This window comes from Galleria mellonella, unplaced genomic scaffold, assembly GCF_026898425.1.
Source record: "Galleria mellonella isolate WM207_F2 unplaced genomic scaffold, CSIRO_AGI_GalMel_v1 utg40, whole genome shotgun sequence".
Taxonomy (NCBI): domain Eukaryota; kingdom Metazoa; phylum Arthropoda; class Insecta; order Lepidoptera; family Pyralidae; genus Galleria; species Galleria mellonella.
The window spans coordinates 4940530-4954688 of record NW_026442094.1 but is presented as its reverse complement, the minus strand read 5'-3'; the positions used below and the strand labels follow the sequence as shown (position 1 = coordinate 4954688).

The following is a 14159-nucleotide window of genomic DNA, read 5'->3' as shown; positions in this document are numbered from 1 at the left end:
TTATTATTGTTAATATTTAAAATATGTGTAAACAACGCAAAAGTTTACAATTAACTACTCAGAATTGCTTATAATTAAGTTTACTTCAATAAATTTTTAGTTGAATTGTCTTTAAAAAAATGTTTACACCGACTTAGAAATAAATTCTAATTTCAATAAAAACTTATTTTTCAATGTCACCATCTAGCGATAAAAACAGTACTTATCCTGTTAACATTATGTGACAATACGTAAAAACGTTTGGATGTTTCTTTGCTTAAATGGTTGAATAAATTTGAATGAAATATAGCATACAAATAGATCGTGTGATATATAATACTTGAATTAGTATCAAAATATTCTAGTAGTAATTTAGAAAATTTAACATCTAGAAATAAATACAAATGTATTGTGAAACGGGAAATATTTTTTTAAAAAGAGAGAAAGAGAAAATTAAATGTGAAAAATTTCATCTTTGCTTTTCATTTTCCGTCATTCTTTAAATTTTAGTCTAGTGTAAACAAGCTAAGCGCATTATTTAGTTGCTTGTATAACTAAAAAAAAAAAAACATTGTTTTTACATGGAAAACATGACAACGATAGGAAGAGTGTAACATAATAAATTTTGACAGAAAGCAATCTTATAATTTTAAAAAAGTCTATCTATATTAAATTTCATTCCGTTCTGGCTCTAATATCACGTTCTAGGGGAAAAGGATTGCTAGTAATAGGGATTAGACGCTGTTTTTATACCCATTGCTACCATTATACCCCATCAGGTCGACCTCCTCGCGGTTCTCCCTGAAAACCATCGTGATTGATTTTTTTTTTATTGAATTTGTCACTATATGCTAACTGACCTGCTTTATCATCACCAACCGTCTCTCAATGGTGTTCCGCCAGTATATACCGATAACGTAGACAGGGTTTCCTTTTCATTATCATCCATTAAAAATATATCATGTTCTTATGCCAAAAAAATTAAATTGCAGGAGTTCAAAGACATGATGCAACAGTCGTCGGATTTACGCACAAAACTGGAGAGCGCGGTGAAAGCGAACCAAGCGAGCAGCCGCGCCGCGCGCCAGCCGCAGCAACAGCGGCCGCTGTTCGACGCCAAGCCCGCTAAACCCACCATACAACTCAAGACGGACTTCAGTGACTTTAGGTAAACTCATAGGCGTATTTAAAGGGGCCAGGGAGGGTTGTGTCCACGCCAGGGTATGAACGGAACATTCAGTTATGCGCAAAGACATGTCTCAAGTACATAGCGGTTTTTAGGGCCTGACCTTCCTTCCCCTCTCTGGAAAGTAATCTTAAATACGCCGATAAGTAAACTGCCAAGACTTGATGTTGGAGGTTGTTGACATTTGGTAGAATTTGGAATTCATTTCAATAAATAACCCTTGTACTACGGTCATTGATCTTCCAAGAGTTTATAATGCCTTGATACGGAGAAAATTGTCAGGTAATGTACGAGTCATTTAAATTATTTATTTAGTAATTAACCTGTGGAAGTAGTACAAGGATTCTGATCTATAAAGATGAATTCCACCAGAGCTTTTTAAAATAAAAATGGACATATCATGCAGCGCCATCTATATTTTAAAGTAAGCGCAATTTGTAGTACGAGTATAACAAATGACGTACATGAATATACAGGGTAAAATTGTAATCATTAGCGACACGAAAAATTAACCCTTATTCATAAATACTCAAAACCACTACAAACCTATTTTAACTATTGAACTGTTTTGTCACTTTCCTTCTAATTGGGAATGTAGCATAAAAGAAAGAGAGAACGTCTAATACATTTGACGTTTTTATGTACAAGAGCGTAAGATAAGAAGATATGGGTAGATCACATGTTATGGAATATATTTGGACATTTTGTGAATCAAAAGTTTAAAATCGACAAAAAAGTGTGTGTCTACCATACTAACTCAACAGCTGAGTGGGCCAAGTTAGTAGGTATCATCATATCAGCTGTTTTTTTTATCTATTATTAAACATACACCTCCCCCATAGACTGCCATAAAGAATGGCTCTAAGCCACCTGCATCCATTGACTCTTTGCCAAATTTTTGATATCGTCACTCCATCTAACGGAGAGTAGTTATACACTGTTTGCCTGTATGGGGTCTCCATTCAAGAACCTTTCTTCCTCATCAGTTATCGGTTCTTCGAGTTATGTGATCAGTCTATTGCTTACTTATCTTTCGGCGTATATCGGTCACTAGTTTTTTGTGGATACCCTCATTTCGGATTCAATCACGCAAAGTTTGTAGGTATGAGAGGTTCATATTTTTTCGTATTTTTTTTTGCTTATGTTTCTTGGTGACAGTGTTCAGCTTCTCTAGTTTCTAGGGTAGAATACCCTTCAAAGGATCTTAAATATTTAGTATTTCTGTATATTCATGTACGCATTAGTGTTGTCTAATAATCGATTATTCAATTAATCCGGTTTTCACCCAGAAATTGAATCTGTACCATAGATATGAAATTGTACTCAAATTTATCGATATCGATTGATAGCTTGTTGCAATCATGTATTACTAGTCAAAATAATATGTTCAAAGCGACTAAACGTTAACAATACTAAAACTTTTAGATACATTGCAACTTTACTTTGGCTATATTGAATTTCTGAATTAGAAGGTAAGCTATTAACAATGAACACGTTCCTTTTAAGATAATGTAGTTTGTAAACAATATTGACGGTTAATGCCAATAACTGCTAACAAACATGGACAGAATTCTTCAAGTGTCACAGATAAAATACTAATTCTGATTTTATACAAAATACCAATAAAATGTATAGTCAATTAAATGGTTTTTATATAAATTCTGAATACTTTGTTATGAAAATAATTTCTCTATGTAACATAGAAAAGGAGATAGGTAAATTAAAGGTTGTCTGGAAGAGATTGCTTAAGCGATAAGACCGCGTAAATATGTATACTGTTTTGTATTATTCTTCAAGTAGTGCAATGAAGAATAAATAATTAAATTAGAAAATATGTCTACATGCAAATTCTTACTAATATTATTAATTTGTACAAAGTCTCCCAATCACATTCGATTGGGAGACTTTGTACAAAAGTCGATTGCTTGGGTACCTCTGTCCCATTCGTGTTTCAGCCGTGAAGCAGTTGTGTTTGCATGGCTGTGTTTCGGTTTGAAGGGTGGGATATGGCGTGAATTTACTGGGTACAGAGGAATAACACCTGAGTCCTCAGGAATGGCAACGCATGGGGGGTATCATGAGCGAGGCAGTATACTCTGTTGTTTCCATGGTACTGCTCATGTCAATAGGCGACGGTTATCACTTTCCATCAGGTGGGCCGTCAGCTTGTTTGCCATTCTAAGTTGTATAAAAAAAAATGTTAAAATGACTTTGTTTGTTTGTTACCTTACACCACTCTAACAGCTTAACTAATCACTGTGAAATTTGATATACACTTATTATATGCCATGGAGGCTACTTACTTTTTTAACTCAGTCAGTAAACATATTTCGATTACTCGGATGAAGTCACGGGTAAAAGCTGCTATTTTATAGATGTTAGGAGATATTGGTGGTTAACCGTCGATATGTACCTACGTGTTTTAATCGGTGTACTAGAAAAGAAATTGTGACTATCGAAATATCTATACTGTTTATATTTTTATAGTTTGACTAGAATATATCTAATAATATACGTATTAATAAATATATAAAAGTATACATTACATACTGTGATAGGGAAAGCGCATAGATATGTGGTATTAAATCAGTTAGCCAAATTTTATACAGTTATAATTAATAAATAAATTATTACTATACTGCCTTGTACTTCCAAAACATTCTGAAATCTCATGCATTTTGAATTAATTTAGCAATTTAAAAATAATTCTTGGTTTCGTAATATGTGTAATGTTATTATTTCGTATATAATTTATGTGCATCTTTATATACTTTCATAACGTTAAGGCCTACGTAAAAGACTTGGACTCTCTAGAGGGAGACTGTAAGTCTTCTCGTGTTTCTGGCGTAATGTAGCTGTACTTTCATGGCAGTGTTTTTGGTTTTAAATGTGGCGATATGGCGATATGGATATTTTATTTATTTATTTAGGTTCACCAACAATTGTTTCCACAAAAAAAAATGTAAATATATATACAATTATGGAGCTCAGAACTAAGTGTAACAATTTTTTATAGGCAAACACAGCATATATTGATACATGTATAACAATAAGTACGGAGAAATATATGTATATAGCTTACAACTATTATTAAATGCTTAACAACTAAAGCCACCATATCCACAGGCAGATTCAGCAGCACGACTCATTTTATATATAATATTTACCGTTGTGGTTAATTTTTATTGAATTTATCACGATGGGCTAACTAACTTGTTTTCATCCTTATGTCTTTCAATGGTGTCCTGCCAGTGTATATTGATAGCGCAGGCGGAGTTATCATTCCATTAAAAAAATAATACATCATTGCAAGGCAAGGAAAACTTGAAACAAGACTATACCGAGCCGCATGGCCTTTTACGGGAGCCCCCATGTACTAGTTCAGCACGTTTATGGATTCCTATGGCGTCTGTTTGCGTGGGCCTTAACAATTATTCCTTAACATTTTTTTTATTACTGATACATAATAAGTTATTTTTTACTGTTTTCCGTTGTCAATTAACTATTTCAAATAAAAGCGAGGAATACTACTTATATTAACTATTAGACTTTCTCGCTGCATGTTTCATAAGAAACCGGAATTAAGGCTATTATTTAGGTAGACTATGACAATTTACTTGTATTATCTCGATGTTTCGACCACCTTTACTATGTCTAGTCTATTCCAGATTACAGTCGGTGTCATCAGTAGAGTTACTCTTCAAATAAGTTCCAAAATGTCTCAATTTCAATACTGATTTATCAGTATTGAAATTGAGACATTTTGCAGTCTCTAATGAGTGTAGTATAAAATTGTCATTGGCAATACATTGGATTGATATCGATGTTGGATTCGAGAGTAGACTAATTGGTAGAAATGTCGACAGAATTCAAATAAATTATCATATTTTATCTAAATGATCGACTCAATTCTTTTATAAGACATAATGATACGACTAGTATATAAAAAATTACGTGATGAAGTAGTTGTTGTTGTGTATAGATATAAAAAGAAGTATTTATCTGACTGAATAATGAAAGTATCTTTTATTAATATTAACTTCAGTTTTATGATATTACGTTAAACAATGAAAATAAGAAATGAATTTGCTTTAGGATTAAAAATACTTATGTCGACCTTATTTTATTTTAGTGTTTATTTTTATTATATAAGTTGTAACACAATCTTGTATTTGATTATTAATAAATTTAAAAGAACTAATTAATATTTTTGTTTTATTATTCTCTAAATCCCTGAACGGTCTTTAAGAATGGCATGTATTTTACAGTCTTTATATGTAGTGGTTAACAATTTATATCAGGTGTACCGCTAGGGACATAGAAGGAAATATAAAAACACAGTAAAATTTTATAATTTTTTTATTAGATAATAAATTATTATCCAGTTTCTTCAACAGCCATTGCGCTTCCGTTTCCAGACGGATCGATATCTGCACATTGATTATTTTGTTCTGTTTCTTGTGTTTTTTCTGAAAAATAAAAGTCAATCAATAATACTATATTAATAATAGGCAATAAAAATCATTCAAACTACTAAAGGACATGATAATTTGGTAATGTAATCTGGGCGTTTAATATAGATGAGTTTTTTGTCAAGGAAATCCCGACCTGGACATTCCATGAGGTATCACGGTTTGCCCGAATTATCATGTTTTGTTTAAAAAAAAAACAAAATCAATTGAGAAAAGCATGTTTTACTCATTTGGGTACGGGAATAAACGATATTATTAAAAAGCTACCGGCAGCACTCCCTAGGGGGAAACCTATGTTCAGCAAGGGACTGTTTAGAATTGGTAACGATATCGCTTACATAAAACCATATCTACATTCGAATTGATAACCTCTTTTTTAAAATCGGTTATAAAATGAGATAAAGAAACTTCTCAAAAGTTGTAATAAACAAATACGTGTAACGAAGATTCCAAATGGATCCAAGCTTACTTCTGGCGAACACGGGGGGTAATGTGGCGACGGTAAGGTAGCCGGTGTGCCCTGGGGTGCTGGTCGGCCACGCGCCCACCACATAACTAGTCTCGCTGCTTGGCTTCTCCTCCACGGGACTTTCGGAGCTCTGTAAAAAAAATAGAAACGTCTTATATATTTATACACTAGCAATCCGCCCCAGCTTCGCATGGTTGCGATTGGACATAGAAATTTTCTAAATAAATTATGGAAATGGCAGTGAAACTTGTATTACAATCAGTCGTGTAGTTTAGAGAAAGAAAAGGAGAAATAAATAGACGTTGAGAGTGACTACATTTATCATAACGCCAACAGTTTACAAACAGCTGTGAGCAGACTTCGTATAACGTGCTACGTATTTTTTTATGCAACTTGAATGGCAAATAAGCTGACGGCCCACCTGATGGAAAGTGGTAACCGTCGCCTATAGACATGAGCAGTACCATGGAGATAACAGAGTATACTGTTTTGCCCATGATACTCCCCATGTGTTGCCAATCCTGAGGACTCAGGTGTTATTCCTCTGTACCCAGTAAATTCACGCCATATCCCACCATTCACACCGAAACACAGCCATGCAAACGCAACTGCTTCACGGTAGAAACACGAATGGGACAGAGGTGCCCAAGCAAACGACTTTTGTACAAGGTCTTCCTCTGGTAAACGTACTATATAAAGGTGAGCATATTTATATAATATAATCATATTCACTCTCATTACATTGGGTTGGCTGGAAGAGATCTTTTTTTAGAGATAAACCATCCTTGCTACTAGTACCAAACTAATCGCTATATCTTTTTTTTCGAGTGCAATTATAAACATGCTTATATATATATGTAATAGTTTGTAAGGATGTTTGGATGCTTGAACTTCAAATAATATTTATTTATTCAATTACATCGTCATCGTTATATCAGCCGTTAACTATCCAGTGCTGAACATAGGCCTCCTCCATAAGGGGCATTTTGCGAGTAGTTGCCACAATTGAGAGGTGGTTTGGCAACTGCAGTTAGGCTTTTTCGATGTTTTAAGAGGGACGCTGCTGCCTATCCCTCGACCATAAAGTACCCTTAGTTCGCCCCTTACAATACCCCCAGGTATGAAAGATATTCAATCGGGCTCAAATAAAACGATATGGAGATAGTGATGCAGAAAATGTCCATATTACTTAGATGTCTATACCACATGAATCATTTTTGGATAGTTTAGCTCTATATGATAATGAAATGACAAGATTTTTTTTAAACAACTTAGAATGGCAAACAAGCTGACGGCCCACCTGATGGAAAGTGGTAACCGTCGCCTATAGAGATGAGCAGTACCATGGACATAACAGAGTATACTGTTTCGCCCATGATGCCCCCCATGCGGTGCCATTCCTGAGGATTCAGGTGTTATTCCTCTGTACCCAGTAAATTCACGCCATGTCCCACCCTTCAAATTGAAACACAGCCATGCAAACACAACTGCTTCACGGTTGAAACACGAATGGGACAGAGATACCCAAGCAATCGACTTTTGTACAAAGTCTCCCTCTGGTAAAGATTTGTAAGCGTAATATCGTAATTCTCGGGTTCTTAGTTACTTTCTAAATCTTAATCGGTGAGGTTCATGGTGCTATTTATGTCATTAGATGATGAATACTGCTTAGAATCAGGTCGGCCGTCAGCTTGTTTGCCATTTCAAGACGTAGGTATAAAAAAAAACTTTATTTATTAGTAAGTTTAATGGAATTCGCATTAAGTATTCATGAGATAAGTAAGGTTCCTTTTTAATAACAAACATGAAGACTAATCATCTGTCAGTGTGTTCGTTTGTCAGTTTAGTAAACCGCAAGGTCGAAAATTGTCTTATTATTAAGTGGTCCTCATTAGACGTTAAATGGGTGACGTCACCTCATCACTTGCGCACACGCAATATCAACAGACGAGAATTATGAGATGTACCATTAGGCACCTGCAGACAAAATACGTGCTTGATGGTACGGGACAGTCGCGAACAAAAACGTTTTGCCGTTTTAGTTTTTGCACTATTTAGCTCTACAGGCGTTAAGACATTAGCTTCTCTATGTTTGGGTACCAGAGGGAGACTTTGTACAAACTGTTTGTATCTATAGGAGACGGTTATTACTGTAAGTAATAAGAAATAAATGTCAATGGCATTTAATCTATTTTCACGTCAGCAGGTCTGTCTATAATTACAGTATCGATTGCAATGTTTGTTTGAGTGCTGAAGAAAGGTGTGTTATGTTCTTCAGCTGTATGTATTACGCAATGTATTTGTCTAAATGTATTTTTATAAATAGGGTGTCAGCTATCATTGGATTCATATTAACTGACGGCAGCAAAAAACAAAAAAAATGGCAGTCACGAACTGTTAAAAAAAGACTTTGTGACTTTGTTACGTCGACATGTTTTGATTGTTTTACTAGATGAAAATGAAACATTCGTTTCAGCTGATGGTAATAATCACGATCGTTTTTACAAGGGAAAGAAGTAAAGATCGACCTAAAAAGCTGCTAGCAATAGTATTAACGTCCTTTTTACTAACGAATACCTTCCCCTGATGGTTTAAATAGATTTAATAAGTTTTCAATGCGAACGTTTGTGACTGTACTTCAAGGGGGTCAGGGCGCGGAGCGCAATTATCGATGTCACGGCTCGGGTTTGAGACGTCGCGTCCTTCAGATGAACCCATCTCAAATACTCGATACCTATCTACTTGGTTTTATCTATGGGAACGCCATGAGCTTCTCTATTAAACAATTATTGTATTGAGGCGATTAAATATGATAATTGCTTACAAACGTGTAACTGGTAACTAAGAAGTGGCTAAGCGCGACTGGAAATTGCATAGGCATAGTATATCCTAATTCATATTTTTCCTCCTTTCAAAATATAGTCATATTACAATAAGGAGGGAATAATATTTTAGTCCTCAGGAATGGCAATGAATATCGGCGTAACAGCACATTATATGAAGTCCATCCGACCCATTGTCACTTCTAAGTTGCTAATATTTCGGAGTGTAACTGTCAGTTTCGTTCTTCTATAGAACTTACTGCTATTATGTGTAAAAGATTATAAAGATGTTTGTTGCTTAAATAACTGAACATATTTGAGTGAAATTTGGTACACGGGTAGGTTATATCGTAACTCATGTAACACAGGATATTTTATATATTATTATATTAGGGGTTTGACAAGAAACCTTCACTACTGACAGCACTTGATAGTAGAGAGAACAGTTGATATGCCAAGTAAATAATTTGTTGCCTGCGCACATGGTTTGTTTTAAACATTATATAAGGCTATGTTTTTATTCCCGCGTGGTCCGAGCATAGGACAGGCCACCCTCTTCCTTTACGTGGGTGTCTTAAGAGGCGACTAAGGGAGAGCGAGGGATGGACAGCAGCGTCCCTTTTAAAACATCTCTAACACCTAACTGCGGATGTCAATCCGCCTGCCACGCGTGCCAACTATTCATAAAACCCCCTTAGGGGGAGGCTTATGTTCAGCAGTGGATAGTTAAAGGCTGATCTAATAATGATGATATGAAACTGAAAATACATGATTATTGCAAGATATTGGTATTTATATGAATATTATTTTATATACTGATGCACCCGGGCAACGCCGCTGGTAACAACTAGTATTGTCATACCTCCAACTATAGTTTTTTGTAGTTCGCTGAATTACTTCGGGCCTTTCCAGATCCTTTACCAGAGGGAGACTTTGTACAAAAGTCGATTGCTTGGGTACCTCTGTCCCATTCGTGTTTCAACCGTGAAGCAACTGTGTTTGCATGGCTGTGTTTCGGTTTGAAGGGTGGGATATGGCGTGAATTTACTGGGTACAGAGGAATAACATCTGAGTCCACAGGAATGGCAACGCATGGGGGGTATCATGGGCGAAACATTATACTCTGTTATGTTCATAGTACTGCTCATGTCTATAGGCGACGGTTACCACTTTCCATGAGATGGATCGTCAGCATGTTTGCCATTCTAAGTTAAATAAAAAAAAACTTCTGGCTTCCTCATAAGGCACACATTATTATATAGCCATATACTCGTAATGCCGAATGTTGCCGCAAGATGACTCACGTCAATTTGGGAGTGCATGTTACATTTAAAGGATTATTATCCTTTCATGTCAGTGATAAAGGGCCATGTCATTAAAAGAAATAAGTGCGTTGCGCTCGGTAGCCAATAAGTGCATTATTTATTAGTGCATAAACGAAACCTTTAGTGTGCGTGCCTTTGAGATTATGAATTACGAAAATAGGATCCTTTCCCTTTTGGTCAATGATGTTCAACAAATTAATATGTACCAATCGTAGCATTAAATGTATCAAATTAAATACCTATTGTCACGTGGCCCTGTAATAGAATAAATCACCCCTTCCATTCCCGTGGGTGTCATACGAGGCGCATAATGGTCGAGGGAAGGGCAGCAGCGTCCGTCTTAAAGCGTAATCAAATTTCAAACCAAACTTGCCAAACTGCCTGCCAAGCATGACAACTACTGGCAAAAACCCTTCACTCGTAAACTATCATAAGGAATGGCCCAGTTCCTTGAGACAGTCTATCAAGGCCTATATTTGGCGGTGGACGCATGGCGGTTAATATGTCTTTTTTTTATGGGTGAAAATGGTATGGTAACCCCGCCTGCGCTAACGGGATACGCTGGCGGAGCACCAGTGAAGGGTGATTGATAAGAATGAAAACAGGCCAGTTAGCCCATCATGATGAATTCATCAGGAATTAACCATGATAGTTTCCAGGGGGTACTGCGAGGAGGTCGACCTGGTTAGGTATATTGCTAGCAATGGGATTCTTAGTCTGTTACTTTGATCTAAAGATCAATCGACTGAACCGAATTTGATAAATATTCTATGGGACCAATTATTAATACACATTTTCCAAATTTTAGAAAATATCGGTTGACACAGATATTCACGAGAACAGACACTGAAACACGAGATTTTTATATAAGATATAAAGAGGAATTGGCACAAATGTTGATGTAGTAATAATAAGTTGATGCAATTCGACGGCGCTTCGGGAACAGTCTTGCAATAGGAAGCCATCTGCATAATAATAGACAATTAGTGTTTATCCACAGGTGTCGCTGTCGGCGTGGCGCCTCTAGTAATGACAGAGTGGCGTTCACAGATGTCTCCTCTCATTTGGCGAGATTGCCGACTTGATAGAATGGTGATTTGCACCTGTTGATGTGTACTTGGGAAAGAATGCAGAAATGGACTTTCTTCGGCAAATGTTCCAGATATAGAGAGCGAGTTGGCTTTACACTTTACTATTCTACTTTATATTTATCCTTACTAATATTACAAATAAATGGTACAGACAAAGAACAGGGAATTTCACATTTTTTTATCTCCTATTTTAATTCAAAAGTTAAAAAGTGAGATTTTTTAGCTTGACGAAGTGTTGCAACGTCGCATTTATCAAAAAAAATTGAAGTAAATTCAATATTTCCAACTGAGTAATTAAAGAGTGCTCTGCCTAGAAGTTAAAATGTTAATTATGTACTTAATAATATATTTATTGAGTTGTCACAGAAAATTTTGATTTTGACGGCAAAAGAGTATTTGAAACATTTAATAGCAAAATATGAAAGTAGTTGTAAAGTTATTAGTTGTAGATAAATACATATATGTAATGTATACTATAATTGATGATTAGCAAATTGAGTGTATTTTTTGATAAACATCATCTTAGAATCGGAAGTTTACAACTCATATTAACCACGTGTACAATAATTGGCATATAAATTGGCGGTGAAGTAGTAAAGATCGCAAGTTATTTATTTTAAGCAATAAAATGGGCCGTGAACATCACTCCTGCGCAATTTAACTGCTCACTGTGTGATCAGTGCAAATGGGCACAAATATTAGATGTACATATTTCAACCTTGACAGAGTTGTGGCGAAGATTACACTAATTTAGTCCCAGCGATGGTGTCTACTAACCGCAGCTTGAACTTCACCATCTGACCTTGGCATCGTCACAGAAAAACTTAGTCACAAATTAGATATGTATTTAAAAAAAGAAGTCGATTCGTAACTAGTATATTTTGCTTCACAAAAAGCTAATTTATTCGTCGCAAAATTAGTATTTGATTACTATAATAAGAATTTTTATTTTTAAAAACAATAAAATGCACTGATAAATTACAAAAAATATTTCATTTCTTAGGACTATAGTGTTATGATTCCGTACACTGTAATTTCATTTTTTCAATTGTTAATTCAATACAGTGCCATATCCCACGCTATAAGTTAAAATATAGCCACGCAAGTGCAGGCGCCTCGGTGCTGATTATGAAAAATGGACTAATTTTTTTTATCACCAGCACTATCTGCGCGTGCATGGGCTTCCATACAGATTTTTGTACAAAGTCCTCTCTTGGACTGATTTCAAATTCACTCTACATAATTTGAGAGCTAGCTTCGATGGACAGATGACAGGGCACTTTAGTTAAAAACCAATTATTTAAGAATAAACAGTCACATCGACTGATATATTATCTGATAACAAAGACCGTGTATACAGGCTGCCGTTTCCAACACTAACTTACTTGTATTGTCAATTTAAAATATTACATTACACTTAGTAGTTAAAGTATAAAGCGGTATCTATATAGAATATCCTAGTGTAATGACCCTAAATGTCAGGTGTTCAGTGGTAGAATGCCTCCCACAAACTAATCTGATACTCTCAATAAAATTCAAGCATCGCGAATCTGCGGATAAATTTGCCTTAAAATGTGCTACATACAACAGTAAACAGGTCGGCGACACACAGCCATTATACCAATACCAGCGTTGCCAGATGGGATATTTTTTTAATAATTTGGGGTAAAAATTTTATGTTGGAGAATTTTTTGAGAATAGTGAAATGGGCTTGAAGAAATTTGGGTCATTTTTTTATTTTGGGTAATAATTTTAATAGTTGTAAAGTTTATAGAAGTGAGCAAAATTTATGAATTAAGCTAAAGTAAAATTTATGAATTAAGAAAAGTAGTAATGAAAGGTACGATCGTTTTTTTTTGTCGTTAATTTTGCACATGGGTAAACGTAGTGAAAAACTATCTTTAAGAAAGGGTAAAAGTCTTGGAAATCGTATCGATTTGGACAAAAAATATTTCACGTTTGGCTAAAAATCTTAATTCGCATTTGGCAACCCTGACTAACGTTTACACTTAAAACATTTAAGATTGAATAAATTAAAGACGTTCACGTAGATTAACTTTACCTACGCGGGAGGACATAAAATAGATAAGTTTTTTTATAACACCAAAATATAAACGAGACTCTAATGTCGATTAAACGGGCATAAAGCCGCGATTAAAACATAAAACCTTCATGCTGTCAACACAGAATTTAGCCTCTTCGGTTGACATATAATAAAAAAAGGAAATAAAAAATAAAAAAACATGGTGGCCAGCAGAGAGACGCATTAAGAATGGAGATAACAGAGACGGGGGAGCACTCAGCGGCGCGCGCGGCAAACTTTATTATTTATTGACACTTAAAATAATTATAGGACGGCTCGTGCCGCATGCCATGCCATGCCGCGCCGAATGTCGGTGCGATGGTGTCGTAGACCTTGCGTTTGTGGACAAAAAAAATCTAGATAACACTCGGACCAGCAAAATAGAGCAGTTTGATTAGTGTTACATTTGATTTATTATAGCATTTAAAAATGCTATTTGCTTGTCTCTATATATCTTTGTAAGTGTGATGAATAAAATAAAAATCATAGAATAACCATCTATTAGTACCACATTCTAATAAGTAGAATATATATTAAGAATAGAATGCATATAAATTATTTTAAAGTAAGTTTAATTGTAAGCATTTTTTAATAGTATTTAAAAATATTATAAATAATCTAATAATAGTAATAACAATATATTGATATTACCGCTCAATTCGGAAAGCAGTTTCAGCTAAGAACAATGGATAACTCGACTGCCGTTATTTTTAACCAAAAGTAGAATTATAC

At 35.1% G+C, this 14159-nt stretch overlaps 2 protein-coding genes across 2 annotated transcripts in view; one reads left to right on the top strand and one right to left on the bottom strand.

Moving 5' to 3' along the window:
• The window catches only part of LOC113520267 (HEAT repeat-containing protein 5B), a 39130-nt gene extending 33760 nt beyond the window's left edge, over window positions 1–5370 (top strand). The window contains exon 40 of the mRNA XM_052898199.1: window positions 972–5370. Within this exon, the coding sequence (XP_052754159.1) occupies window positions 972–1151 (180 nt within the window). The 3' untranslated portion in view covers window positions 1152–5370. The remainder of the gene's footprint in view (window positions 1–971) is intronic.
• Window positions 5371–5509: 139 nt separating this feature from the next.
• Window positions 5510–14159, bottom strand: part of LOC113520385 (tRNA (adenine(58)-N(1))-methyltransferase catalytic subunit TRMT61A) — a 91953-nt gene continuing 83303 nt past the window's right edge. The window contains exons 6-7 of the mRNA XM_026905712.3: window positions 6107–6236; window positions 5510–5634 (exon numbers count right to left, since the gene is read on the bottom strand). Of these exons, the coding sequence (XP_026761513.2) occupies window positions 5543–5634; window positions 6107–6236 (222 nt within the window). The 3' untranslated portion in view covers window positions 5510–5542. The remainder of the gene's footprint in view (window positions 5635–6106; window positions 6237–14159) is intronic.